Source organism: Diplotaxodon limnothrissa, linkage group LG23 (assembly GCF_057381915.1).
Source record: "Diplotaxodon limnothrissa isolate DT_005_m linkage group LG23, D_limnothrissa_male_GT1.1, whole genome shotgun sequence".
Classification (NCBI taxonomy): Eukaryota; Metazoa; Chordata; class Actinopteri; order Cichliformes; family Cichlidae; genus Diplotaxodon; species Diplotaxodon limnothrissa.
In genome coordinates, this window is record NC_140617.1 from 25,199,001 (window position 1) to 25,224,057 (window position 25,057).

The following is a 25,057-nucleotide window of genomic DNA, read 5'->3' on the forward strand; positions in this document are numbered from 1 at the left end:
AGGAGGGGGGCTGTTACTAGCTATAAAAGTCTGTGAAAGTTGCTACCATTTTGAGACATGCTGTTGACCCTCTGCAGGCATCTCTCCCGTCCGGACGTTGTAATGCTCTGATTGTTGAATTGTATGGAAATAAATGATTGTTGATTGAGCATTTATACACCGAGTATTGTCCTTCCTTCAGCCCAAAGATTCAAAGAATTGGGAGATTTCAACAGCCTCCAGGCTGAAGGAGGAGTCCTATCGGACTTGGTTAGCCTGTGGGACTCCGGAGGCAGTTGACAGGTACCGACAGGTCAAGCGGAATGAGGCTCGGGCAGTGGCTGAAGTGAAAACTCGGGTGTGGGAGGAGTTTGGAGAGGCCATGGAAAAAGACTTTCGGACTGCCTTGAAGAGATTCTGGCAAACTGTCAGGCGTCTTAGGAGGGGAAAGCAGTGCTCTACCTGCACTGTGTATAGTGCTGGCGGAGCGCTGCTGAATTCAACTGAGAAAATTGTCGGATGGTGGAAGAAATACTTCGAGGACCTCCCTTAATCCCACTGACACGTCTTCCGAGGAGGAAGCAGAGTCTGGGGATGACCCGCCAATTTCCGGGAACTGAGGCAGTTAAACAACTCCTTGGTGGCAGAGCCCCTGGTGTTGATGAGGTCCGCCCCGAGCTCCTGAAGGCTCTGGACGTTGTAGGGCTGTACTGGTTGACACGCCTCTACAATGTTGCGTGGAGATCAGGGGCAGTACCCCTGGACTGGCAGACCGGGGTGGTGGTCCCCATCTTTAAGAAGGGGAACCGGAGGGTGTGTTTCAACTACAGGGGGATCACACTCCTCAGCCTCCCTGGGAAAGTCTATGCCAGGGTGCTGGAAAGGAGAGTTCGTCCGCTAGTCGAACCTCGGATACAGGAGGAACAATGCGGTTTTCGGGGATGAGTTCCTGCTAGGGGTGGGTTTTTATAATCGATTCATCGATTAAAATCGATTCTGGCTTGGATAACGTAAAATCGATTCATTAAAATCCTGAATTGATTTTTTAATATAAATTTATTTTGTCCGAAATGCCAGAATCTCTGGTGACATCTCACAAAATTTCAAGAACCACCAAACAGTAAATGAGAGCAGGTACAGGGATTCTGCACATAGACTTAAACACACAGCGCGACTCGCGGATCAGAATCAGTTAGATGTCGCCTTTCTCACAGTCGGGGCTGAAAGCCGACAGCTCGCTGATCCGGGTCCGCGCTTTGTGTTCACGCCCTTTATGCGCTGATTCTAAAGCTGTTAGTTTGATCTCTCTCCAAACAATATTGACCGAACCAGCAGCAAAAGAAGATCCAAACGCTTCACATAAACATCGTCATGAATTCACTCTTTTACTGTTTTGTTTCCATTGCGATGCGCAGCTCTCTCTTTCTCCCTCTCTCCCTCCCCCTCTCCCCCGCCCCCCCCCTCTCTCTCTCTCGAACAGTTTCCCTTTCTTCATTATTCGCTTGCTTGTTACGCACAAGTCTACTGTTGTTTACAGCGCTGTCGGCCGCTGTTTTTTTCCCTTTTACATTCTTCCGAAAAGAAAACCTCATTTCTGCTGTTCAATACTGAACAAATTGAAACTTTTTAAAATTATTCAAAATGCAAAATGCTTAGCCGTGTCTCTAATAAAACCGCTGTAACGTCAGAGGTAATGTTCATTAATTAATGGTTTTCTTTCGTTTTTGATGTACTGCAGAATATTTTTATAAAATCCCAGGCCAGGAAAATCACCTTCATGTTTTTCTGTGTTTTATCTTCAGCTACTTTGACACAAAGGCATCTGCTGTGATGCTCACACCTTGGATAAAGTCTTGCGAGTGTCAGCTTCCTTTTTATAGATACAAAAATATGTAAATGTACTGATCTGAATTATATTTCTGACTGTCAAAATTTCCCAGATTTAAATCGAATCGAATCGAATCGTGGATCGAATCGATTCGATTCGGGACCTTGTGAATCGGAATTGAATCGATTCTAGAAATCAGTGACGATACCCAGCCCTAGTTCCTGCCACAAGTGGAGGAGTTCAAGTATCTCGGGGTCTTGTTCGCGAGTGATGGGAGAAGGGAGCCGGAGATCGACAGACGGATTGGTGCAGCGGCCGCAGTGATGCGGTCGCTGCACCGGTCCGTCATGGTGAAGAGGGAGCTGAGTGTAAAAGCGAAGCTCTCAATTTACCGGTCGATCTACGTCCCTACCCTCACCTATGGCCACGAGCTGTGGGTAGTGACCGAAAGAACGAGATCGCGGATACAAGCGGCGGAAATGAGCTTCCTCCGAAGGGTGGCTGGACTCTCCCTTAGAGACAGGGTGAGAAGCTCAGCCATCCGGGAGGGGCTCGGAGTAGAGCCGCTGCTGCTCCACATCGAAAGGAGCCAGCTGAGGTGGTTCGGGCATCTGACAAGGATGCCTCCTGTGTGAGGTGTTCCGGACATGTCCCACTGGGAGGAGGCCCCCGAACTGTACTTTCACATGACAGAGGTCATGGAGGCAGCAGTCTGAGCAGAGACGTCTGGACTTTCCTCACCCTGACCATGTCATCCACCTCATCCAGGAGGGGAAACTGAGTCGCTCCCAAGCCATCTGAGAGACATAATCCCTCCAGCAAATCCTGTAAGTGCCTCGGGGCCTCCTCCTGATAGGACATGCCTGGAATACCTCTCAAATGACCAAGTTCTCGACAAGAAATTTTGACTTGTATTACAAAATACTATCAAAAATATATTTTAAAAAAAAAGTTTTTCAGTGTGAAAATAAGCCTCCATAAAATATATTATCTTCTAGTTTAAAAAAGAAAAAGTAAGACACTGCTCCCTTATTTCCCACAGCAGACGGATCCACATATTTGAAGTGGGACAGAAGTAACCACTAACACACCATTTAAACACCTACTGTATTCCCATTGGTTAAAACTACATGGAGAACAGTTAAAGTCAGATTACCAAGTAGCACACTGATGAACTCCTGATCTTTTCATCCCTGCACAGAAGTTATTTATTTAGTAAAAGTTGTCTTTTTTTTTGCCCAGGTGCGATTTGCAGCTGTGCATTTTTCCATTCGGCCACTGTGAGGGCATCCTACCTGCGCATGCAGTCGAGGGCCTGCGTGAAGACCTGCGGCGCCATGCCGTGCTCATGCTGCAGGATCAGGCACTGCTCCAGCGTGATGGACATGGCGGTGCGGTCTTTGGCGCTCTTGCAGCTGGTGAAGCGAACGCCGTTCAGCCGCCGGCAGATCTGAGATGGTGAGGCAAGCAGGGAGGAGAGGTGAGTCACCGCTGATGATTTCGTTTTTGACATCTTCAGAGAAAAGCAGCTGTAAAATTTATAATGCAGTAAAATCCTACTGGAGAATTAAAAGTTGCTAACAAAGCAGTCGGACATTCTGAGTAAAAGAGCGCAAATGTCACCTCCGCAGCCTGCCACAGGATGTCTACGTTCTTGTTTTTCCTGGCGTTGACATTCTGCCGGAGAAACCTGAGCAGTTCAGGAAGGCACGTCTGAGAGCGAGACCTCGGGAGGCCTGAAAGTAGATAAGAACAGAAAAAAGAAGGGTTAAAGCAGGAGTTGCGACACTAATGGTTTGTGGTGCAAGTTAGAAAGAAGGAAAAACGTGAAAACTGTGTACTCACAGTCCTCCGGCAGGACTTCTTTGAACTGCTCGTAGTACGAGTTCAGTCTGGAGAGACTCTCAGAGTTTATGTTCTCCTGCAGGGATGTGTCTCCAAACCTGAAAAACACACAAAACAATATTTTTTCCAATCTCAAACACCTGTGGTGGTAAATCCCGGACGTGCTCACTCACTTCTCGGCCAACGTCTGCTGCTCGTTGATTCCCACGTTGAAGTGCACCGGCTGCACCCGCAGCAGCATGCCGCTCTGGATCTCTCGGGGCAGGGCTTCGAACATGGGCCCCGGCAGCGGGATGCGGACATTGAAGCCATCCCGGTTACCTGTGATGATCGGCAGCATCTCGGGGGTGGAGGTGCCGGTTGCTTGGGTGACCTTAAAGGAGCAAAGGTACATGTATACGCAGCTTTAATACCTAGATGGAAATTGTGAACCAAGTGCCCCTGAAAAGCAAAATAAATACTCAATTAAAATTAACAGAGCCCGTCCAGCGAGGCTGCAAGTTTTTGAGCATGTCCTCAACTCTGCAGAGACCAAACCTCAGCTTCAGTATTAAACTGACTCAACTTTGATCACAAGCTCAATCAGAGAGGGATTTGTACTTTTGTATTAAAGATACGTCGTAACACCGAATTCTTCAGACTCCATAACCATACATTCACCTCCTCGTTTCCTCATCCTTCTTGACTGACCAGTGACCATGAGTACCATTCACAGAGAGCTGAGTTAGACTCTGAGCTCCCTGGAAAGATTGTATCGTTTTTTGTCCCACAGGAAGGGACAAAAAAATCCAAAGCTTTCAAAATAAAAAACTGTTTTTGTGCAGTTTTAATGGACAGAGTCCATGTTTACACTTTATAGCTTCACTCTGCTTGTTTACGTTTAACACAAAACTTTTCATGTCTTTTTTAATGCAAAGCCAGGAAAACTACAATAAAAAGGTCAGTAAACACATCCTCATTCAGTTGAGTTCTGCAGTACATTTACTCCAAATCGTGTCTTCAGAGTGGGTCTAATCTATGTGACCGTTTCCACGTTTCATGCCAGCTCCACCCAGACCTCTGGCCTCCTAATATTATCCTCGTAGAGTGGCTCTACAGCCTGGAAAGACAGTTAGCATGCTGCTTCACCTTAAAGGTGACGTTGCGTAGATCCATTATGCCGATGCTCATGTCCTCCAGCATGGCGAGCTCCTCTCCTGCAGACACACACACACTGGAAATCAGAGGCTCAAGCAGCTGTGTGCGATTAGAAAAAGCTTTGAGTGTGTTTGTACCGTAGGTGCTGAGCAGGGACTCAAACTGAGCAAGTAGGCCGATGGTGTAGAGCTGTCGCAGGAATCCGTTGTCACGGAGACAGTTCCTCAGCTTGATAATGAAGCCGCAGATGAGAGCGGTGAGCTGTAACACACACACACACACACACACACACATGAACTCGAACAGCAGGTCAGACAAGAAAGAGTCAGTTTGTTGTTTTCCAAGCTCAGTTTTATAAACTTTTAAAGCAGCGGTCTGACACCATCATCAGCCAAAGCTACTGCTGCAAGCTGCTTTGCAACCCCGGTCCACGCCAGCCTCCCACCAGTCAACCTGTGGCTTACAATCAAAAGTGGGAAGTTTTCCTCCTTTCCTCCTTGCAACTGTTGCTCTAGTGTGACTGAGCTATAGTGTTCCTTTCGTGTTTAATATGAAACTGAGCTGCATTTGATGTCCCATCTGAAATCTGACGTCTGTGAGGTCGACAAATATGAGTACAGTGTTTTTCAACCATAAACCTGACCAAAAAAGCAATGAGGAAGCAAAACGACTCTATAGCTGTCTGTGTAGCACACTGATCATCACTACACACAAAGACATCCTGCAGTCTGAGCTCGGCATTAATCGCCTGTGTCTGTTGTCACTGATGCCTGCTGCTGCTGTGAATCTGTGCAGTTTAAATAAAGTCAAATTCAAAGTACTTTCACTGCAGATTCCTTGAAATGTTAAACGACACATGATTTAAGCTGTAATTACCACAAAAATCTTACATTTAATTTACAATTCAGATCACACTTTCATTTTTAACACACCCGACACTGACTGCAGTGTCGGTTTTTAAACCTGCATCATATTCTCGAATGCAAATCAACATATGGTTTCACATCAAGACACCACCGATTGGCTGCTTATCACATTATGTAAGTGGACTCATGCGGTTGGTTTCTGTGCATCCTTGTGCAGCTCAGCGTGTTGCGGCGCACGCTTTTGAGGACTGCACTGACAAGTTTTATGTAACTGATTTTCAGTTCACACTGCCAGAAGCTAACTTCACACGGATCTGACTGAAGACGATCAGAAATGTTATACACCCAACAAACCCTGAATGGCTGAGGATCACTATTGAGTTTGCAGTTGTGTGCTCTTAAATATGCTCTTTAATGCATGGTTGAAACAGAGTCTGAAATTCTGCCTGCAGAGTCCCAAACTCAGGAAGATATTTTTATTTGATGAGTAAATATAACCCCCAGTATGTTAGACTGACCAGTGATTCTACGTTGGCCTTAGGTGCCTGTGATGGCGCCAATGATAGCTGGGATACGCTCCAGCCCCTCTGAGAACTGGACGAGCCATTAATGGCCCAGCACACTATAGTAAAAACAAAACGACAGCCATCTCTACAGCTAGGAAAGGCAAATAATAAATCCGACTGCCTACTGGGAGGCAACCTGTCTCCAAATAGTTGCAGTCCAACTCAGACCGACTGCAAGCACTCTGAGGCAGAATGATAAAGATCTGCAAATAACTGTTGTCTAATTTATAAACACAGACAGATTGTCAACATATTGCAATCAGTCTGCACAGATGAGCGCAGCAATTCTGGGACACGTGTTTTTACAATAGAGGACTGAACTTAAGTGGTTGCAAACTGGTTGTATCGTGGTTATGTGAAAATTGCCGAGTGCCAATGGAGGAATTTCTGAATTTCTCTGTCAAATCTACAAATGTAAGTAGTTGATGTGAATGTCTGTGTATGTAGACGGCAAGAGAGTTCAAATTTTCTCAGCTTTATCACAGTTAATCGCCGTATTATCAGACCTGGTCCCCGTCTTTGAAGCAACAATTTCAGAGGAAACAAGATCACAATGTGCATGGTGGGGGTTGTGATCATGCAGTGGCCTCCAACCACTGTTTTCCCAGAGTGTGACTGTAGCATAGGGAAAAACGATGGATGTGCCAGTGATGGAAGGCCACTCTCAACACATGTGGGTCATTTCTGAGAACTATAATCAAAGCATTAACAATGTCAGAAAACAGGATCTCACCGTCTTTAAACATTGCTTTGGAGCAATGAAACTCAAACCACTTGAATGGCGCAAAAAGAAATTTTAGAATATTTAGCTTTATGCTTTGAAAATGCTTGACTGATTACTTGTAAGTATTTCAGCTCTGATTATAGCTGACTATTATGAAATGCTATTCTTACTTCTTTACTTAATGCTTGGATTAGAGTTTAACTTGAAGTCTCTGAGTCCTGTAGCTGCTCATTTAAGAGCTGCAGGGATCCACCGCTGGGTAAATATAACTGATGTGAGTTAGACAAGAGGGTTTGCCAAAAACTACAATCGCAAAGAGCCTCTAAAAATACTGAAGGAGGGATCCACTTTGAGGACTACATCTGGCATCATATCCTCTTTATAACTGCAGTCTCAGGTGAGTGGGAGTGTGAAATCCTTACTTGCTGTGCTCCCTTTGCCTTTACTCTTTACTCAGACATTTAATAGTCATATGAATACCGTAAAGCCACAAAGTCATAGAGCTCTGAACTCCTTGCTTTTACGATATTTACACTTTTCTTGGCCTTTTCCTTCACTTTGAGTCACTCCAGGATAAACACATCAGCTCAGACATACATTACCAGAAATATGTGTAGGTGAGTGTGTCTGAGTCACTTGGATGATGTTTGCGTGCTGACCGTTTGGCAGAAGACAATGTCGCGGCGGTACTGCAGTGACACGTCCATGGCTATCGTCGGGGCGGTGTCCTGCATGAGCAGGAAGACCATAGACTTCTTGGCTTTGTCGCTCATCATGGCAACGCAGTCCGTGAGCGTGGTAAGGAGAGGGTACAGTGCCTCGCTCCACTCGCCTGCAACAAGTGCAAATAAACCATGAGAGACCAAGCACAAATATGCCTTCAAACCAATAATTTCCACACCAAGTAGCAAAGATTGTGTTTTTCAGAGTCCACTTGTTCAATTTGACAGAAACAGAAAAAAAAGACAAGAGGGACAATGGGGAAAGGAGAAGCACACACACACTGAAATCTTTTAGGGTGAAGCCACAGGACTAGCCACAAATCCTGCTGGAAAGAACCTAAAAACACTTGCAGAGATCTGACAGAGCTGTTTGAGTCAAAAGCCTGCTGTCAGGCTTGTTCTTAAAAATAGGAAACGAGCTGAGTGTTACAGACCCCAGTCTTTATGTAAAGAAAAAGGTGCAAATTTAGAGCAGTCACAGCAGATTCTAAAACAGTGACACTGATTTGTGGGGGGTTTTTGGACTGAGGGCAGATTTAGGTATTAAAAATGAGTCAATCACTGTAGCTATTAAAAAATAAATAAATAAATAATGAGTTTTTGTAACTATTTCAGGGTTTGTTGGAGTTTACTCAGTCCAGACATTGGAATATCTCTGCCTGGACTTCTTATCAAAATCCGTCTGGAAAAGTGAGTAGAGTGAGAGGAGCACATGTGGGGAGGCAGCTCTTACCTGGATACGCCTCCTCAGCACTGGGGCTTCCATCTGGAAGAGGGGTTGGAGGTGCGACATGCATGATTAGCAGCACTGTACGCCATAGAGGGCAGCAGAGACAACACAGAAGAAACACTGCAGACCAGAGTCCAAACATCCTTATTCTCTAATGGCTCACGAGGAAGAACTCTTTTCTGTCTTATTTTATGAAAATCTAGTGTGTTTTGGGGGGAATTTGGACAGATGTTGGACCCTGGTCTGCTACAACATGTAGAAAATCTCAGATACAACAGCTACATTGCTACAGTACTGCTGCAACACTGTGCACATAAAGACACGCAGACCACACATAAAACACTGAACGCTTTTTAAAGACGAGTCATTTAAGAGCATTTTCTCAAGGAATAAAGTTGGCTGATGAGGTGAAGGAAAAATCTGCTCATGAATCCTCCAACTTCTTAAAAGTAAGCAGTGACCTGAGCTGAAAATAGATGTGGAGGGATGACTCAAGAAGAAGAAGAAGAAGAAGAAGAAGAGAAAAAACAGGAAAAAAACAAAACCTACAGGTTTTCTGTTCGGGGCTGGGAGGCCGTGCAGAGGAGAGGGCAAGCTGAGAGGAAGAGGATGGTGGTGGAGATGATGATGATGGTGGAGGTGGTTCTAATGATGATGATGATGATGGTGGTAAGGATGGAGATTCCTCTGACATACTTTCTGGGTTGATCCAGAAAGCTAAACACTTCCCACCATCGCCTTTTCACACCCACATAAAAAAAATCAAGGGGTCAGCAAACAAGTTTAGAACTTTAGTATAAAACAACGAGAATATTTCAATTGTCTTATTTAAATAAATAAAGAGAACGGGTGGGTGAAATTGACTTCTAATTCCAAGTGGTGATAACTTCACACTATATCTGTCTATGTTGGAAACAAACAAGAGCAAAACTCTATTTCTCAGTATTTACTGTCTCTTTGTGGTATTTTTCTCTGAACTCTGCAGAGCTGCTAACATCTTATCGGTGACTTGCGAGAGGTTTAACCTGCACTGGGTTTAAAGCCAGACTCCAGGAATACTGTCTTACTCTGTGGGACAGGGAGAGCCGAGGGATATAAAAAAACAACGTAGTCCCACAACTGGGACATCTGCTCACTCATAACTGCAGATCTCATGGCTCCTATAAACGAGGTAAACACTGGGCTCATGAGCTTCTGGCCTCTTCTTTAGAGTCTTTTTTTGCTGTAAACTGTGGTCCTGTGCAGTTTCTGATCCCTCACCTGTGCCGTCTGGTTTCACAACATAAAGGACCTCATAACTAAGAGAGCCAAGCTGGTTTCAAAGTAATCCCATATTATTCTAGACTTTTTATACCAACTCCCACTCTTATGGCTCCCTAACTCACTAAAATGCAATCTTTTGACTTTGCTGTGCATTTTTTAGTCCTCCAGTTTGCAGATTCCTATTAATGGTACCAAAAGCATGTCAGTAAAGACATTTACCAGCTCTTGAATCATATTGACACTGTTTTCCTCCAACAGTTTACCACCTCTGAGCCAGATTAACATGTTAGCAACACATGCATCTCACCCCCCGGAAACAGTATAACACTGCAAGCATAAATTAAAGAGTGCTGATGAGAGGGCACAGAAGTAAACTACAGCTAAAAAACTGTAAGAGTCTCTTACCTTTCTTACTGCTGCCACCCTGCTGGTCACTCTGGGTACTGTCCTGACTGCCGACGCTGGGTCTCCTCTCTTTCTGAAGCAGCTTGTCGACGCGCTGGATGATGCACTCCAGAGACTTATCCACATTTGACCACACCTTCTCCTGAGAGGACATGTTTACAACATTCAGCTGTTTCAGCTTCAATTTTAGAGAGTAACAAACCAATCAAAAGAGCGTCTTTAAGTAATGTGCTAAAAAAGGAAAGGTGACACTTTGAAAATATTTATGTGCAAAAAAGGAGTAAAAAACGTGCACGTCTCACACCACTCCTAATTTCTTTGTATATATGCTATAAATGTTTGCTTGTATGTAGTTTCAATTAGAAACAGCGTTACAACTCTGAGCCTGAAAGTCAATATTTGGTGTGATCAGCTTTATTCTTCAGCACAGTCTGAACTCTCTTAGGCAGCTTTCTTGTCATGTCTTTAAGTCGTCTTCAGGAATAGTTCTCCAGGCTTCTTGCAGGACATTCAAAGCTCTTCTTTGGATGTTTCTGCCTTTTGTTCTGTTCTCTGTCCACATGATCCCACACTGCTTCAATAATGTTGAGGTCTGGGCTCTGGGGAGGCCAATCCATGACTGATATTACTCCACTGGTATTCTTTTACTGCATTCCTTGTGTATTTGGGATCATTGTCATGCTGAAAAATGAAGCTGTTGTCAATCAGATGATTTCCAGGTGATATTTCTACGGTGGCCCTGAGAGGCCAAACGGACTGCAACTTAAGAAAACACCAGCAATAAGAAAAATGTTGCAAAGGCACACAAAACACAACGGAAATAAGAAAAAACAGATTTCCAAAGCACATTTCTGTGGAAATGTTCAGGTACAAGGACTAGACTGAAAAAGAGTAAAAAAAAAAAAAAAAAGTAGCCAGCGTCCAAAGAAACACTTTGAAACACCTTAAGAAAGCCTGGAAAAGTATTGCTCAAGAGTACTTTACAAACAAAAGATAGTCTGTCCTCCTGGAAACAAAATATAACTAAATGAGGGGAAGTTCAGGACACAGTACTGTTTTTATTGAAGAAATAAATTACAGCAGGGAATTATACTCAAGTCAGAGTAAGGAGAGGAGGAATTCAATCAGCGAAGATTCATGGATTTCATTACATGACCCTCGTCTCAGTACACAGAGGCAAAATGCACTCATGACAGTAATGTCACTTCAAGTTCATTAAATTTAAATAAAGATATTTTGCGCATCATTTACCACTAAGCAGTGTCAGAGAAGCCACCATTTCTATGAAGACTGTGTGATGACTGCATAATGTCTTTCCTTTGTCATTTGAAGTTCCTGTTCTTGTTATATGATATTTATCTACAGTAGTGATATAAAAAAACAAAAACTTTGTTTTTTTTCTGCTACTATACTCAAAAAATGTGATAAGTGCAAAATCTAAATAACAAAGTGACAAGAACTTAAATAATAAGATGGAAACTGGCTGTTAGATTTGTATTGTTGATTGTCATTTATGCTTAGAAATATTTACTTATATATGCTTAGAGTTTTGTAATTAGTTGTAGATTGGTAGAGGGTTTGATCCTTGATAGTCTGCAAACTTTGTGTGTATTAGACAGCACTTTGGGAGCATGAGAGGTCATACCGTGTCTTATTGTTTTATGGTAGGATTAACGTAGCTACGTCTGTTCTAGTCTAAGTGCTCTTTGTTTAGATGAACTGCAGGACTTCCTCACCGTGTTATCTAGGATGAACCATCTAGGGTGAGGGGGAGGCTACCCTCTTCCTGACCAAGGATGTTTAACCCTTTGATCAGCAACACACACACACACACACACGCATACACACAGGCAAGGTACTCTTTGTTTGTATGTAGACGTCGTATGTTAATGAACCTATGCATATTCATGTAACCTCAATAAAAGGGCAGTGTTACAGGAGGACGGACGAGACCAACTGGAGTCGAGCGGTTGTCCGGTTCTCTCCCGTGCACGAGTAACATGAAGAACTTTGCCTATTTGTGTCTTGCTTAGCAGTGTAATTATATTGTCTTAACGTTCCAGCGAATAGGTTTATGCTACAAACCTAACATTAATTGGTCCTTCGATGCCGGAGCCCTGGAATCGCGTTCACCGAGGGGAGGAGAGGCACGCTGAAAGACTGACGTCAGCCAGGAAGTTCCTGTGGATTCGCGGTCTGTCTTTTCTCCTCGATGAATGACGGTCGGCGGGATTCGGGCTGATATTACACTCTAAGCAACGCCAAGTAAGTTTAAAGAGGCCGACTCTATAACCGTGTCGTTGTGCAGTCTCCGCCACTGTGTGAGGCGTTGAGAAGAGGCCGACTCTATAACCGTGTCGTTGTGCAGTCTCCGCCACTGTGTGAGGCGTTGAGAAGAGGCCGACTCTATAACCGTGTCGTTGTGCAGTCTCCGCCACTGTGTGAGGCGTTGAGAAGAGGCCGACTCTATAACCGTGTCGTTGTGCAGTCTCCGCCACTGTGTGAGGCGTTGAGAAGAGGCCGACTCTATAACCGTGTCGTTGTGCAGTCTCCGCCACTGTGTGAGGCGTTGAGAAGTTCGCTACTTTGTGTAGCGATACCCGGGTTCCTTGCTACTTTGTGGAGCAAGAGGTTCCTCGCTACTTTGTGTGGCTAGAGGTGAGTTCTCCGCCACTTTGTGGGGCGTTGAGAAGTTCCGCGGGGTCCAGACTGTGCTGGACGATAGGCCTATTTTGTGTTGTTTTTGTTGTCGTTGTCATTGTTGTCATCGTTGTTGTTGTTGTGTGTGAGTGTGTGCGGAGCAGAACATGTGGTCTGTGACACCGACTGTTGTTGTTATCATGGGTTTCTAAGCAACCAAGAGTGAGTCGGAGGGAGACAGACGTTTGTGCTGGACTTTGCTCCTGGCAGCACAAAGTATTTATGTAAAAAAGAGAGAGAGCGACGGCTCCACAGCTGCGCGGGTTCACGCGAGCGCGGTCACGCGGGTTTCACGCGGACCTGAGCCGTGCGGTTAATCGCAGGCTTAAAAATGGAAGAGATTAAAATGTTAGAAGTTTTCAGAAAACACACCAGCCTTGAAGAGCGTGTGGAGAAGGCCAGCCCACATCAGCAGCTATGCTCTGGTGGGTGGCTGTCCCCCCACCCCTTGCTGACACAAAACGTTAACTCTTCAGCCTGTGTGCCAGACCATAGACGTAATTGAGGTGGATAGTTGTTAAAAGTCATCTACATTACGCTTGTGGTTGCTTAAATTCAGTACGATGACATGTGAGGTGAAGTGATATAGGTAAATATTTAAACTAATGAAGTGCATAGAGGCACTTGACCTGTGTGGAAGACTGTCGTCTTATTATGAGCCATTGTTGAGATATAGAGCACATCTGTGAAAACAACTAATATGCTCAACCCTGTATGAAACATCTAAAAGTACATGATGGAGAAGCTGAGTTGAATATGAAAGTGTACGACTTTGCCGCTGTGGGCAGAGCAACTACTGTGTGATGTTGCGTTGCAGTTTTTTTTTTTTTCTTCTGAGCTGATGAGCAGGCTACACATTATCAGATCGAGAGCTGTCTGAGAACTACTCTAAGAGAGGGAAACAGCGCTATGATAACTGTGATAACTGGAGTGTGCAACGTTTCCATGAGCAGTTTTCCTGCATCTTGACTTGTGTGTAGAGTGTTCATAACATCAGCATCATGTTTTTGATTATTTGTTTGTTGGGTTGAAAAATAGTTAAATAAACTGGTGATCATATTTACGGATCACCATGGCACATATCATCAGCCATGTGATTTATTTTTGCAGATGACAAAGTGAGTGTGAATGTGTCTGACATCACAGTGTTTTTGTGCACTGTGCAAGAGTAATTGCCTTTGATTGTGAGTGACAGCGGTGATTTTGCAGGTCACCAGCTATTGTAAATAAAAAAAAAAAAAAAAAAAAAGAGTGAATAAGAGGGAGAATTTATATTGTAGAAAAAAATAATCATAGGAAAAAGGTTTTGTGTTGATCAACCAAAAAAAAAAAAAAAACAACTATAATTTCATTTTCTGCTTTTAAGAAAGGACCGTTCACAAAAACACAGAGCGAGAGAGAGAGAGAGATATGTGTTGATTAAGCAGTGATGATAATAATGAAATGTCTTAGTTGTCACTTTCAGGTGAAAAGCAGACCTGAATCAATTTTCCACATGCAGCGGTCGGAAGAAAGTTATAGTTTAACATCATTGGAAACATGCAGGCCAAGTTTCTGGCTGACTTATTTACAGTGCCATGTGTTTCTCAACCTCACAAGCGAGCTCACTCCTCCCTGAAGATAAGGAATGCAGCTCCATGATAAAGAGACAGCAGCAAGTCCTGAGCACAAAAAGTCCCAACAAGCAGCAGCAATGTGGATAAACAGCAGCAGAAGAAGAAAGCAAACCCATCTTCCTGTCTGATTGGATGAATTCCACGGAAGGGCGAGCAAGATGGTGGCGTGAAGAATAGTTTTTGTTTGAGTTCTCAGCACGAGACACTTATTTGACGTCTTTCTGGCTTTCGGGACTTTTTTGGAGATCAGCGCGCTAAGCTTGCTGGATCTGAGGCCAGGTTCTGCGGTGGCAGCATGTTGAAATGCTCAAAAAGGACTGAGTGACTCGGGCAAGCCACATGCAGCTAGCATGCTGGCTAGCGACATGAAAGAAATGGACCCTTCATGATGCGTTCAACGTGCCAGCGCTGTGGTGGGAAAGGCTCCATCATAAACACGCCCTGCGCCGAGGTTCAGGCCAAGAAGAAGAAGACGATGACTTCCAAGCCCAAGAAGGTCGGCCTCAGCGTGGGCGAGCTGATTGTGAAAGCCGTGGCCGCTTCCAAGGAGCGCAACGGCCTGTCCGTGGCCGCCCTCAAGAAGGCTCTGGCTGCCGGAGGCTACGATGTGGACAAGAACAAGGCCCGTGTCAAGACCGCCATCAAGAGTCTGGTGGCGAAGGACACTCTGGTGCAGACCAAGGGCACCGGGGCCTCCGGATCCTTCAAGATGAACAGGGTTACTGAGACCAAAGCTAAGACGCCCGCCGCGGCCAAAGCCAAGAAACCGGCAGCAGCTGCTAAGAAGTCGCCCAGGAAGGCAGCAGCAGCAGCACTTCAGCCACTAGCACGAAGTCAACCGCATCAGAGGACAATAGTGACAGTGGCTGTGACTTCACTGTGCATGTGAAGAAAACGTTTGAGGAGAACTGAACAGTTGGAGTTTGACATTTGCCACCTGTGGAGTAAAATGGCAAGAAGAGACAGTGGGACACAGGACAAAGCTGAAGGAGAACTGCCGGCTGTTGGACTGTTGAAGTGGGAGAGGACAACAGAGTGAGAAGACTAGGTGAGAACACATAGGAATTATTTAATGTGGGAAATCAAAATTTGGGTTAGCAAACCTGGGGAAAAGAAAACTGACTGCTTAAGTTGGAAAATTGAGACGGAGTCTGAAACATTGCGAAAATAGAAACATATACAAAATCACACACACACAAGCAGAACATGCATTAACCCTACTAACAATTCCAAACACAAAATGACTCATGAAGACTCATAGCACATTAGTTAAGAAATGATTAAATAATAGCAGAGAAGTGTGTAGGAAAGGCAGCTTTAAGAACATGCTCTGCTGGAGATGCAGCTCCACAGACATGCATTAGACCTGCCTAATAACACAAACACATGTAATGAAAATTAGCTTGTTATCTTTCATCAGTGTTACAATAGTGTCAATTTAGCAGACACTTGTTATCAAATGCTGAATTTATCCTAAAGAAAAAAAATTGACTCTCCAAGTTGCAGGACAACAATTTAACTTTTGTGAGAAAAAAGATCCTGGTTTGACCAACCAGTGATCAGACAATAAATTTAGTTGTTAAAATGGTAAATTGGGAGAAGCTTCCTGCTTGATTGAGGCAGCACATGTAATTTACTGTATGAGGGAAATTGTCTTTTGTGATACTATTTTGAACATGCTTTTCTGTCGTCCTGTCAACTTAGTGGGTTAATAGCTGATATGCAAATTAGTTGATTGGTTTTAGATTAATGAAAGGTGACTGAATTCTAGTATGAGTGAATGAGATGTGTTGGAGTTGTTGTGTGTTGAGTAGAGACTCTAAAACACTGAGTTTCCTGCTTTGATGTGCGAGTGAATCCTGTATTTAGATACACAACTCTGAATACGTCAGAACAGACTGTTTTGTGAAGTGCATGACAGCATGTCACATGTTTTATGATGAAGGGAAAAGGAAAATTGAATAAAATAGATCTGTGGCCTAAATGAGTGAAGAGCACAGACCTGGTAATTAAACTCATAGCTAATAAGACATTAGGATTATGTTGTGTGTTGTGCAGCTGATGGTTGATTTGGAGTGAATCTAGCTGATGATTTTTCTTTTGTTGTGAAGTTGAGCCTGCCAATTAGTATGATGGTATGATGAACCATGCTAATGGTATGATTTACCCTCCTGAGATGAGGAGCTTGTGTCATGACTTAACAAGGCCTTTTTATTTTGATACTTTCACAGTGCACTGAAAGTTTTGTTTGATAATCTCTGTTCTTTAAGCAGATCTGCACGTCGGGAATTAAAAGCGCTACACGTCGTCGAGAAAATTGTGCCAAGTGAGTTCTCCACATTTAAATGGACTCTGGAGAAAGCCACTTATTTGGGACAATTATTAAATGACAGTCCCAGTCCAAAAGGATTCAGCGATGTAATCCAAACTAAAGTTCTTCTTTTTCTTTTTGAAATGACGTCATTTTGCTGAGAGTGGAAACTAAATGCGACGATAGGTTCCACTATCAGCAAAGAAAGAAAGAATGAATGCATGAATGAGTGAGTGAAAGGAAAACAAACTGACTGACTGGTAAAAGCTGACAAAAGCTGACAAGACTTTACTGATGTAACACGACTGTGTGAAGTTGACCCCCGCCTGGCAGGGGTGCAGATGAGTCTGTGTGTGCTTCCCTTTACAGGAGCAGAAAGATGACAGCAACACTCGAGGTTGCGTGATGATTTAACATTTTAAATGCCATTTTCTGTGTCTGTGAATTTACTATGTGTGCGTCATTCACTAGCTTGTGTGCTCACAGAGATATCTGTGACAAAGTATGCATACGCCTGCGCAAGCGCTAACATTTGCATTTTCGTTTTTACAGCATTATGGTTCTTCATGTGTTTGATCATGTGATTTATAGGAATACTGGCTAATGTTTCTCTACTACGAGATTTCTGGGTTTATGTGTGAAGAAAACTGTAGTTACAGGCATATGTTGATGGAGAAATTAATATAGTTTGAGACATACTGTGATGAGACCAGTGTTACTGTTTCCACAGCGAGTGTTAACTTAATGGTGTTTTATGGCACCTCTAGAATCCGTTGACCTGTGTCTGACCTCCGTCTGACCACAGTCAATGTGTATTGCTAATGTTTGTTTCTTTGAGAATGCTGTAGTAGATTCAGCTGAAGCGGACAAGTGACATGGGTAAAACAAATAAGAGATTACGGTATTTATGGAATAGTTTATTATGGGCTCATTTGCTGGCCACTTTTGAACCCATAATAATAATATATGAGTGGAGTGACTTTGCTTAAGAGAAGTCACTGATTACATTAATGTTAACAGAGTACATGGGATAATCCATGTCTGAGGTGAATTAGGGTAATAGTTGTAGTTACTGATTTGAGAAAACCTGCACATGACACTTGTCTTGCTGATGTTGAATGCTTATTACTCTTATGATACAATTGTTTACAGGTATGAAGTTTGATTTCACTTCCAGATTTTGCTTTCCAGGCCGTGATGGTGTGTATGCAGGCTCCTGGGAGAGCCAGGTGTTAAGCAAACTTAATATGCAACACACGCTAACATCTTTTATTGCAGGGTTACGGAGCTACTCCAGAGGAGATGCCCTGATGTTGCCTGGGACATGATCTAGCTAATCTTTTTCTTTAAGACAGGGATCCAGGTTTGGTGAGTTGACGCATGGGAATGTCCATGCGTCAAGAGGTGGAGTGCAAGGATTAACATTAAACAATGTTTACTATTATTGTTGCAGTGATTTGTGTGATTAGCCGTTTTATTTACAAATATTAAACCTATGCAAGTGGTGCATCCATGTTCAGATGAGGCTTTGATGGCCTATAAGTGAAGTTCACTGAACTAAAGAATGTGGTTTGATGATTGTTGACATGCTCTCCAAATAGAAGTTTTTCTTCTTAGCAAGGAAATACAGGTGCAGCAGTAATCTCCTGAGAAATCTTCAGAGGCCCAGTGAGAAGCGTGAACCATTCCAGGCATAGCCGACAGCCAGGCAGTGGTTGAGGTCAAAGGTCAAGCTGGTTGGGGCCCATCATGAGATCAGACCTTGGAGCCACAGCAAGGACCATGAAACTGCCTGCAAAATAGAGGAGAGGATCGTCCACAAGATGGGAGCTGAGGCCAGGAGAGAGGCTTCAGGAGGATCAGAGATCATCTTCAGCACAGCAGACATCACACAGAGAGCTGTGCTACTGAGCTTCCAGGAGATTTTAAATAAAATGAAAGATTCAATATTGACGCTGAGGAAGACAACTAAGGTGTACGACGTGCTCTGCCTTAAACCTTCAGCAGCGTTGGAACATGAAAACTCGTGGGATGAGGGGAGCGTGCCAAGCTCCATCGACAGCGCAGAAGGAGTTCGGGGATGACATCATGATTCTATGAAAGCACAGGAACCAGAAGCTATGGTGGTGATGACAGCAGTTTCCTATGAACATCACCTAATGCTGTGCCACTATACTGTGCATACGATGACACTCTGAAGGCTGCTGGGATCATAACAGCAGTAAGACAACTGAACCCTGCACCCTTTCCACAGAGGTGTTTCTCTGCAGAGCGTGGACAATTAAGGAGTCATAAATATCCCCCTCACAAGACGAAGGTCTGAAGTCAGGTGATGGGGGCTGGTAAGAGGCCATAAAACTAGAGTGCTGAGAGGTCTGCAGCTTGGAAATAGCTGAGACCCATGTTGACGAACAACAAAACCAACTGGTATGTTTGAATGTCTATTCTACATACATTTGGACTCTGGTCCTATGGACAGTGATGGAAACAACTGGAAGAGACATTCATGACGCCCTGCAGAGCTTAAACCACTCTGCAGAGAGACATGTGATGTGCACACCCGGAGGAAGCACCACCAAGCTGAGATGTTTTTGAAAATGTTACTTTTTTAGTTTCACTATTAAATTAACAATTTCTTTGGTTGCTCGTAAGATGTAGTTTGCCATGAGATGAGCTCAATGAATGGGGTAACTGCTAATACATTTATTAAACTGTGTACCTTTTCAGTAATTTAGGGTGATTTGACATATGCTGAGTATAAAAAGGTTTGCATTGAAACTGTCAGACATGAGGTATTCATACCTGGGAACTTTTTAAGCATAAAGGTCAAAAAGGGGGGAAATGTTAGATTTGTATTGTTGATTGTCATTTATGCTTAGAAATATTTACTTATATATGCTTAGAGTTTTGTAATTAGTTGTAGATTGGTAGAGGGTTTGATCCTTGATAGTCTGCAAACTTTGTGTGTATTAGACAGCACTTTGGGAGCATGAGAGGTCATACCGTGTCTTATTGTTTTATGGTAGGATTAACGTAGCTACGTCTGTTCTAGTCTAAGTGCTCTTTGTTTAGATGAACTGCAGGACTTCCTCACCGTGTTATCTAGGATGAACCATCTAGGGTGAGGGGGAGGCTACCCTCTTCCTGACCAAGGATGTTTAACCCTTTGATCAGCAACACACACACACACACACACGCGCATACACACAGGCAAGGTACTCTTTGTTTGTATGTAGACGTCGTATGTTAATGAACCTATGCATATTCATGTAACCTCAATAAAAGGGCAGTGTTACAGGAGGACGGACGAGACCAACTGGAGTCGAGCGGTTGTCCGGTTCTCTCCCGTGCACGAGTAACATGAAGAACTTTGCCTATTTGTGTCTTGCTTAGCAGTGTAATTATATTGTCTTAACGTTCCAGCGAATAGGTTTATGCTACAAACCTAACACTGGCACTGTTAAAGGATAATCATTTAAATATTCTGATGCGTAGTTGTGCATATATTTTCAATAACATGAGCTCAAAAGTTCACTTATAAGCATCCTGAAGCTTTAACCACCACTCACGTGTTTTTTCAGATACTGCGTTTTACTTATATTAGCTAACAGATGGCTAAAAATAAAAAAAGATTGAAAAATGAACCCAGAGCTTCTCCTTTTTGAGTTTCACCTGTTTTTTCTACTTTCAGTTGGAAATCTGTTAAATTACAAACTGCGTGTCCTCTTCTGAAGACTGGTTGTCATCCAGCTTGGTACAGAGTGTAGTTAAGATCTTAAGCTGTATGCACAACGCGTGCCAAGAAGCTCATTTGTTCTCATGCGAAAATAAATAAATAAATAAATCTGGAATCAAAAAACAGCCAAAAACTGCTGATGAACTCACCCATTCCTCTTCGTGCCAGTCCACATGCAGTGAAGACCGGCTGTTGCGACCGCTGTACTTTGCTGTCAGTGTGTCCTGGTCGTTGCGGAGCACTACTTGTTCGGACTCAGCTGAAGGAGACGCTTTGGAGGCGATGTACTCGGGCCGCGCTGCGTTCAGGGCCTGAATAGCTGAAGCTAGCAGCTTGCAGTCGCACACTGTCACCAGCTGACGGGTCTGAAAGGAAGAAGGTATGAATGATATATGATGAAATAAGAAGCGTCCCCACGTAACGTCACATCACTTCCAAAAACTTTTTGTACCTTATCAGCCAGACTGGCGAGCGTCCACTCCAGTCCGCTGGCCGATCGGTCTTTGGCAGCTCGAGACAGCCTCTCTGCGTAGTAGCTGACCTGAGTCTTCAGCGTGTTGATGTGGGCGATGATCTCTTTGGCTCGGACAATGTCCTGGGGTATGTAGATGATGGACTGAGAGCTGGAGAGGGCGCTACTGTAGGGAACAAAGACACACAGACACGTCTGTATCCGAGCTGGGACTGAGGATACTCTACACTCACCAGCCACTTTATTAGGTGCTTTATTAGGTACATCTGTTCAACTGGTCATGGCAGCAATTTAATGCATTTATGGTCAAAACAACCTGCTGTAGTTCAAACTGAGCATCAGAATGGAGAAGAAAGGTGACTTAATTGACTTTAAATGGTTGTTTGGTCTGAGTATTTCACAAACTGCTGATCTACTAGGACTTTGTCAGACAACCACAACCACAGAAAACCATAAAGATCCAACTTTTGTCAGCTAAGATCAGGAAACTAAGGCTATAACTTGTGAGTGGCAGTTCACTGGGTAAAAATGCCTTCAGAGGAGAATAGCCAGCCAGCCAGCTGATAAGAAGGCAATAATAAGCCACCACTCATTACAACCAAGGTATGCAGAAGAGCAGCTCTGAATACAGCAGAAGAGCACACCAGGTCCCGCTCCTGTCAACTAAGAACAAGAAAACTGAGGCTACAATTCACACGGGCTCACCAAATCTGGACAACAGAGAACTGGAAAAATGTCACCTGATCTGATGAGCCTGAATTTGTGCTGTGACATTTGGTTGGTAGGGTGAGAATTTGTCATAAACAATATGACAGCATGGATCCATCCTGCCTCCGGTTGGATGAAATCATCTCAAACTGGTTTCTTGAACATGAGGATGAGTTCACTGTACTGAAATGGGCTCCACAGTCACCAGATCTCAGTGCAACAGAGCACCATTGGGATTTGGTAGAACAGGAGATCCACATCATGGATGTGCAGCTGACAAATTTGCAGCAACTGTGTGATGCCATCAAGCCAATATGGACCGAAAACTTTGAAGAATGTTTCCAGCACCTTGCTGAACTGTGCGATAAAGAATTAAGGCAGCTCTGAAGGTCCAACCCGGTACTGACAAGGTGCACCTAATAAAGTGGCCTGTAGGTGTATATTTTTGTAATGTTTCTGTCTTATGTCTGAAATATGCTTCAGCAGGAAATATACGCTGTAACTGGAAACAGAATACTATAGCAGCAACCTGTTTAGGTTTAAGAAGGGTTTCGGTTACGTCTTAAGTTAGAACGTAAACTTCCTGCAGAAGTCTAAATCAAGCTTCAGAGGGTCTGTTTCAAAAACGTAGTGAGAGACATTACCCACTACTCTTAACTTTAGTGTTTCACAGATGTACAAACATACAGTGTCTGCATGCACATGCCTGCTCTTAATGGACCGGAGAGACAACATGGAGCAGACTTCAATAAACGCCAGGGACGGGGAACGATACCACTCGCTTCACAAATTCAGACCATCTCATGTAGAAGAATTTTAAAAATGTCTCTTTAATATTGTCAGGGTTTGACTTTTTAAGCACAGAAACATGTTTTAATGGACTTTAAAATGATGACTGAATTCATAAAGTGAGCAGTATTCAAACAACTTTGTGACAAACCTTGTGCTCGCTTTAAGACGACACACATTTTAGTTCTATATTAGTTAACACAACACTGTTAAGACTGATGCGCCACGTGCCGTTATTTCTTTGCATTAACATAATAAGCTATGCAAAACCCCATTCTTCCAGCTTAAAACTGAAAATACATTGTTGTACAAATCTTAAGGATCTATGAAAGTGTGATTTTTTATTTTGTATTTTTTTAGAAGTGTCAAATGAAAACAAGCAAAGCAGTGCAACGACTCACCATTCCTCCTCATATACGCTGATCGGAAAAGTAACAAAAACAAAATTAAGAGGAAGCCATAAAAAGGGAACTGCAGGATTAATGCAGAAATTGAAGAAACAAAGATGACAAAAAAAAAACAACTGTTTAAATACAAATCACAAGATGAATAAAGCAAAATATAAAAACCCAAAACAGGAGCAGAGGTCATCGCAACTTGCTTCCCCCCACCTCTTTCATTTTCCTATGTGACGCCCCACTTTGTGCTCAACTTACTGTTTCTTTGCTTCCTCGAACTTCTGGATGATCTTCCTCAGACCGCCGTTCTTAAAACCCTGGCAGTGAGCGGCCGGGGCGCCGACTGTTACCACATCATATGTCTGTTCTGGAAAGACAAACAAGGACGTTTTAAAGGCACAACAAGAAGTGCGTGCAATCACAGCAAGATTTGTTTTTTAATAATTTGTATTCGTGTCTAACCAAAACCCAGCTCATCCTGCACCCTCATCCTCTGAACGTGAAGGTTAGTGGGCATGAACTCCAGCTTCTTGTCTGCTTTCAGGTTACTGGCTTTGAATGATGGGCCTGACAAAGAGACGAAGAAGCTTAGTCGTTATCTTTTTAACTTTTTCTTTTAGGTGTACTCGGGCCTGCACGTACACTGACCTCTGTATTCACTGAGGTCAGACAGTGTCTCTTGGTAAGCGAGTATTATGTTCTGGTACTGAGAGACGATCTGCCGCCGCAGGTTCTCCCAGCAGGGGGACAACTCTCCCAACTCCTCCAACTCACAAACCCTGCAGACGGAATAGTTAGAAAGAGGAAAAAATGAATCATCAAGTACTGCGCTCGCTTCAATATGCATTTCAAATGACTTTCAATAAGAGCTGTGGCAATTATCCATAATCAGAAATAATTTCCATAATTTAAGGAATTTCTCTGATTTCAGCTTCTCGGACGGGATAATTTGTTGCTTGTTTTGGTTTAATGTAACATCCTTTCATTTATCCTCCCTCTCCTATACATCCAGGTTCAAGGTCATGGGTTTGGTCAGTCTAAGCAGAGAAACTCAGACCTGCCTTTTCCTGGCCGCCTCTTCCAGCTCATCTGGGGGAAAACTGAATTATTTCCAAGCCAACTGAGAGATGCAATCTCTCCACCGAGCCCTGCTCTGCCCTGGGGCCTCCTCCCCACAGGACATGCCGGAAACACCTCACCCAGGAGGTATCCATAAGGCATCCAAATCACATGCCAGAATCACCTCAGCTGCCTCCTTTTGATGTGAAGGAGCAGTGGCTCTAATCCAAATGTCTCCCCAATGACTGAACTCTTCCATCCTATTACAAAGGCAGAGGCTGTCCACCCTTCAGAGAACGGTTATTTTGTCACTTCTATCTGCAATCTCATTCTTTCTGTCACTATCCAAAGCTTGCGATCATAGTTGAGGGTGGGGAGGTAGATTGACCGATAAACCAAACACTTTGCTTTTATGCTTAGCTCTCTCTTCACCAAAGCAGAGCCCCAATCCGTCATTCAACCAAGACCTTAAGGTAACTAAACTCCTCCCCTTGAGGCAACAAGTCATCCTTGACCTGGAGTGAGCACTCTGCCCTTTCTTTGCTGAAGACCATGGCCTCTGACTTGAAGGTGCTCATTATCATTTCTGCAACTTAGATGCAAACCATCCCGGTGCAAGCTGAAGACCTCTACCCAATGAAGCCAACAGAACAGAATCATCTAGAAAAAGCAGAGATGATATTCTGAGGCCACCAAAATTGAGATCGTCCAACTATCTGGCTATGACTAGAAATTTTGTCCATAGAAACTAAGGACACAAAGTTTAATGAAGCAATAAAGTACATTTCTTTGGGTTTTAAGCTGCTGTAGAGAAAACAAAACATCTGAAGAGGTCAAACTGGGTATTATGAAGTTTAAGCTATAAAAAAATTTAAAATTAAGATTCTTGTTCTTTATGTATTAAATATTTAACCCCTCAAAGGTTTGAAACAATTATTGAGCTCACAAGCTTGTCTACGGTTATGAAGATGAATCACGAGACCGCCGAGTTGGGAGCATCTATGAAGTGGAACACTGGATAAACCATAATGGTGCAAAAGCATGCATTTTAGGTCTCTGCTAATTTTTGTTTTGTTATATTCATTTGGCCTCCATCACAAAGGCCTCGAAACCAGTTACAAGCCTATGAAAGACTGTATTCCCAACCAGTTGGCAAGTGGTTGCTAGCTGTGTGCGACAAAAACCTCTTTGTGACTGCACTGA

General features: G+C 43.5%; 1 protein-coding gene and 1 pseudogene across 3 annotated transcripts in view; one reads left to right on the forward strand and one right to left on the reverse strand.

The window, feature by feature from the left end:
- Positions 1-25,057, reverse strand: part of inpp4ab (inositol polyphosphate-4-phosphatase type I Ab) — an 87,862-nt gene that overhangs the window by 16,317 nt on the left and 46,488 nt on the right. Inside the window, exons 11-26 of one of the 3 annotated variants that reach the window (XM_085348328.1) lie at positions 23,444-23,574; positions 23,258-23,362; positions 23,054-23,162; positions 22,799-22,816; positions 20,880-21,066; positions 20,578-20,793; positions 10,066-10,207; positions 8,947-9,135; positions 8,401-8,433; positions 7,605-7,777; positions 4,927-5,050; positions 4,781-4,848; positions 3,826-4,025; positions 3,653-3,750; positions 3,431-3,543; positions 3,103-3,257 (exon numbers count right to left, since the gene is read on the reverse strand). In XM_085348328.1, the coding sequence (XP_085204454.1) occupies positions 3,103-3,257; positions 3,431-3,543; positions 3,653-3,750; positions 3,826-4,025; positions 4,781-4,848; positions 4,927-5,050; positions 7,605-7,777; positions 8,401-8,433; positions 8,947-9,135; positions 10,066-10,207; positions 20,578-20,793; positions 20,880-21,066; positions 22,799-22,816; positions 23,054-23,162; positions 23,258-23,362; positions 23,444-23,574 (2,061 nt within the window). The remainder of the gene's footprint in view (positions 1-3,102; positions 3,258-3,430; positions 3,544-3,652; positions 3,751-3,825; positions 4,026-4,780; positions 4,849-4,926; positions 5,051-7,604; positions 7,778-8,400; positions 8,434-8,946; positions 9,136-10,065; positions 10,208-20,577; positions 20,794-20,879; positions 21,067-22,798; positions 22,817-23,053; positions 23,163-23,257; positions 23,363-23,443; positions 23,575-25,057) is intronic. The other 2 variants (XM_085348329.1, XM_085348330.1) reach the window with 2 other exon arrangements.
- On the forward strand, positions 14,676-15,331 carry LOC146608130 (histone H1 pseudogene; annotated as a pseudogene).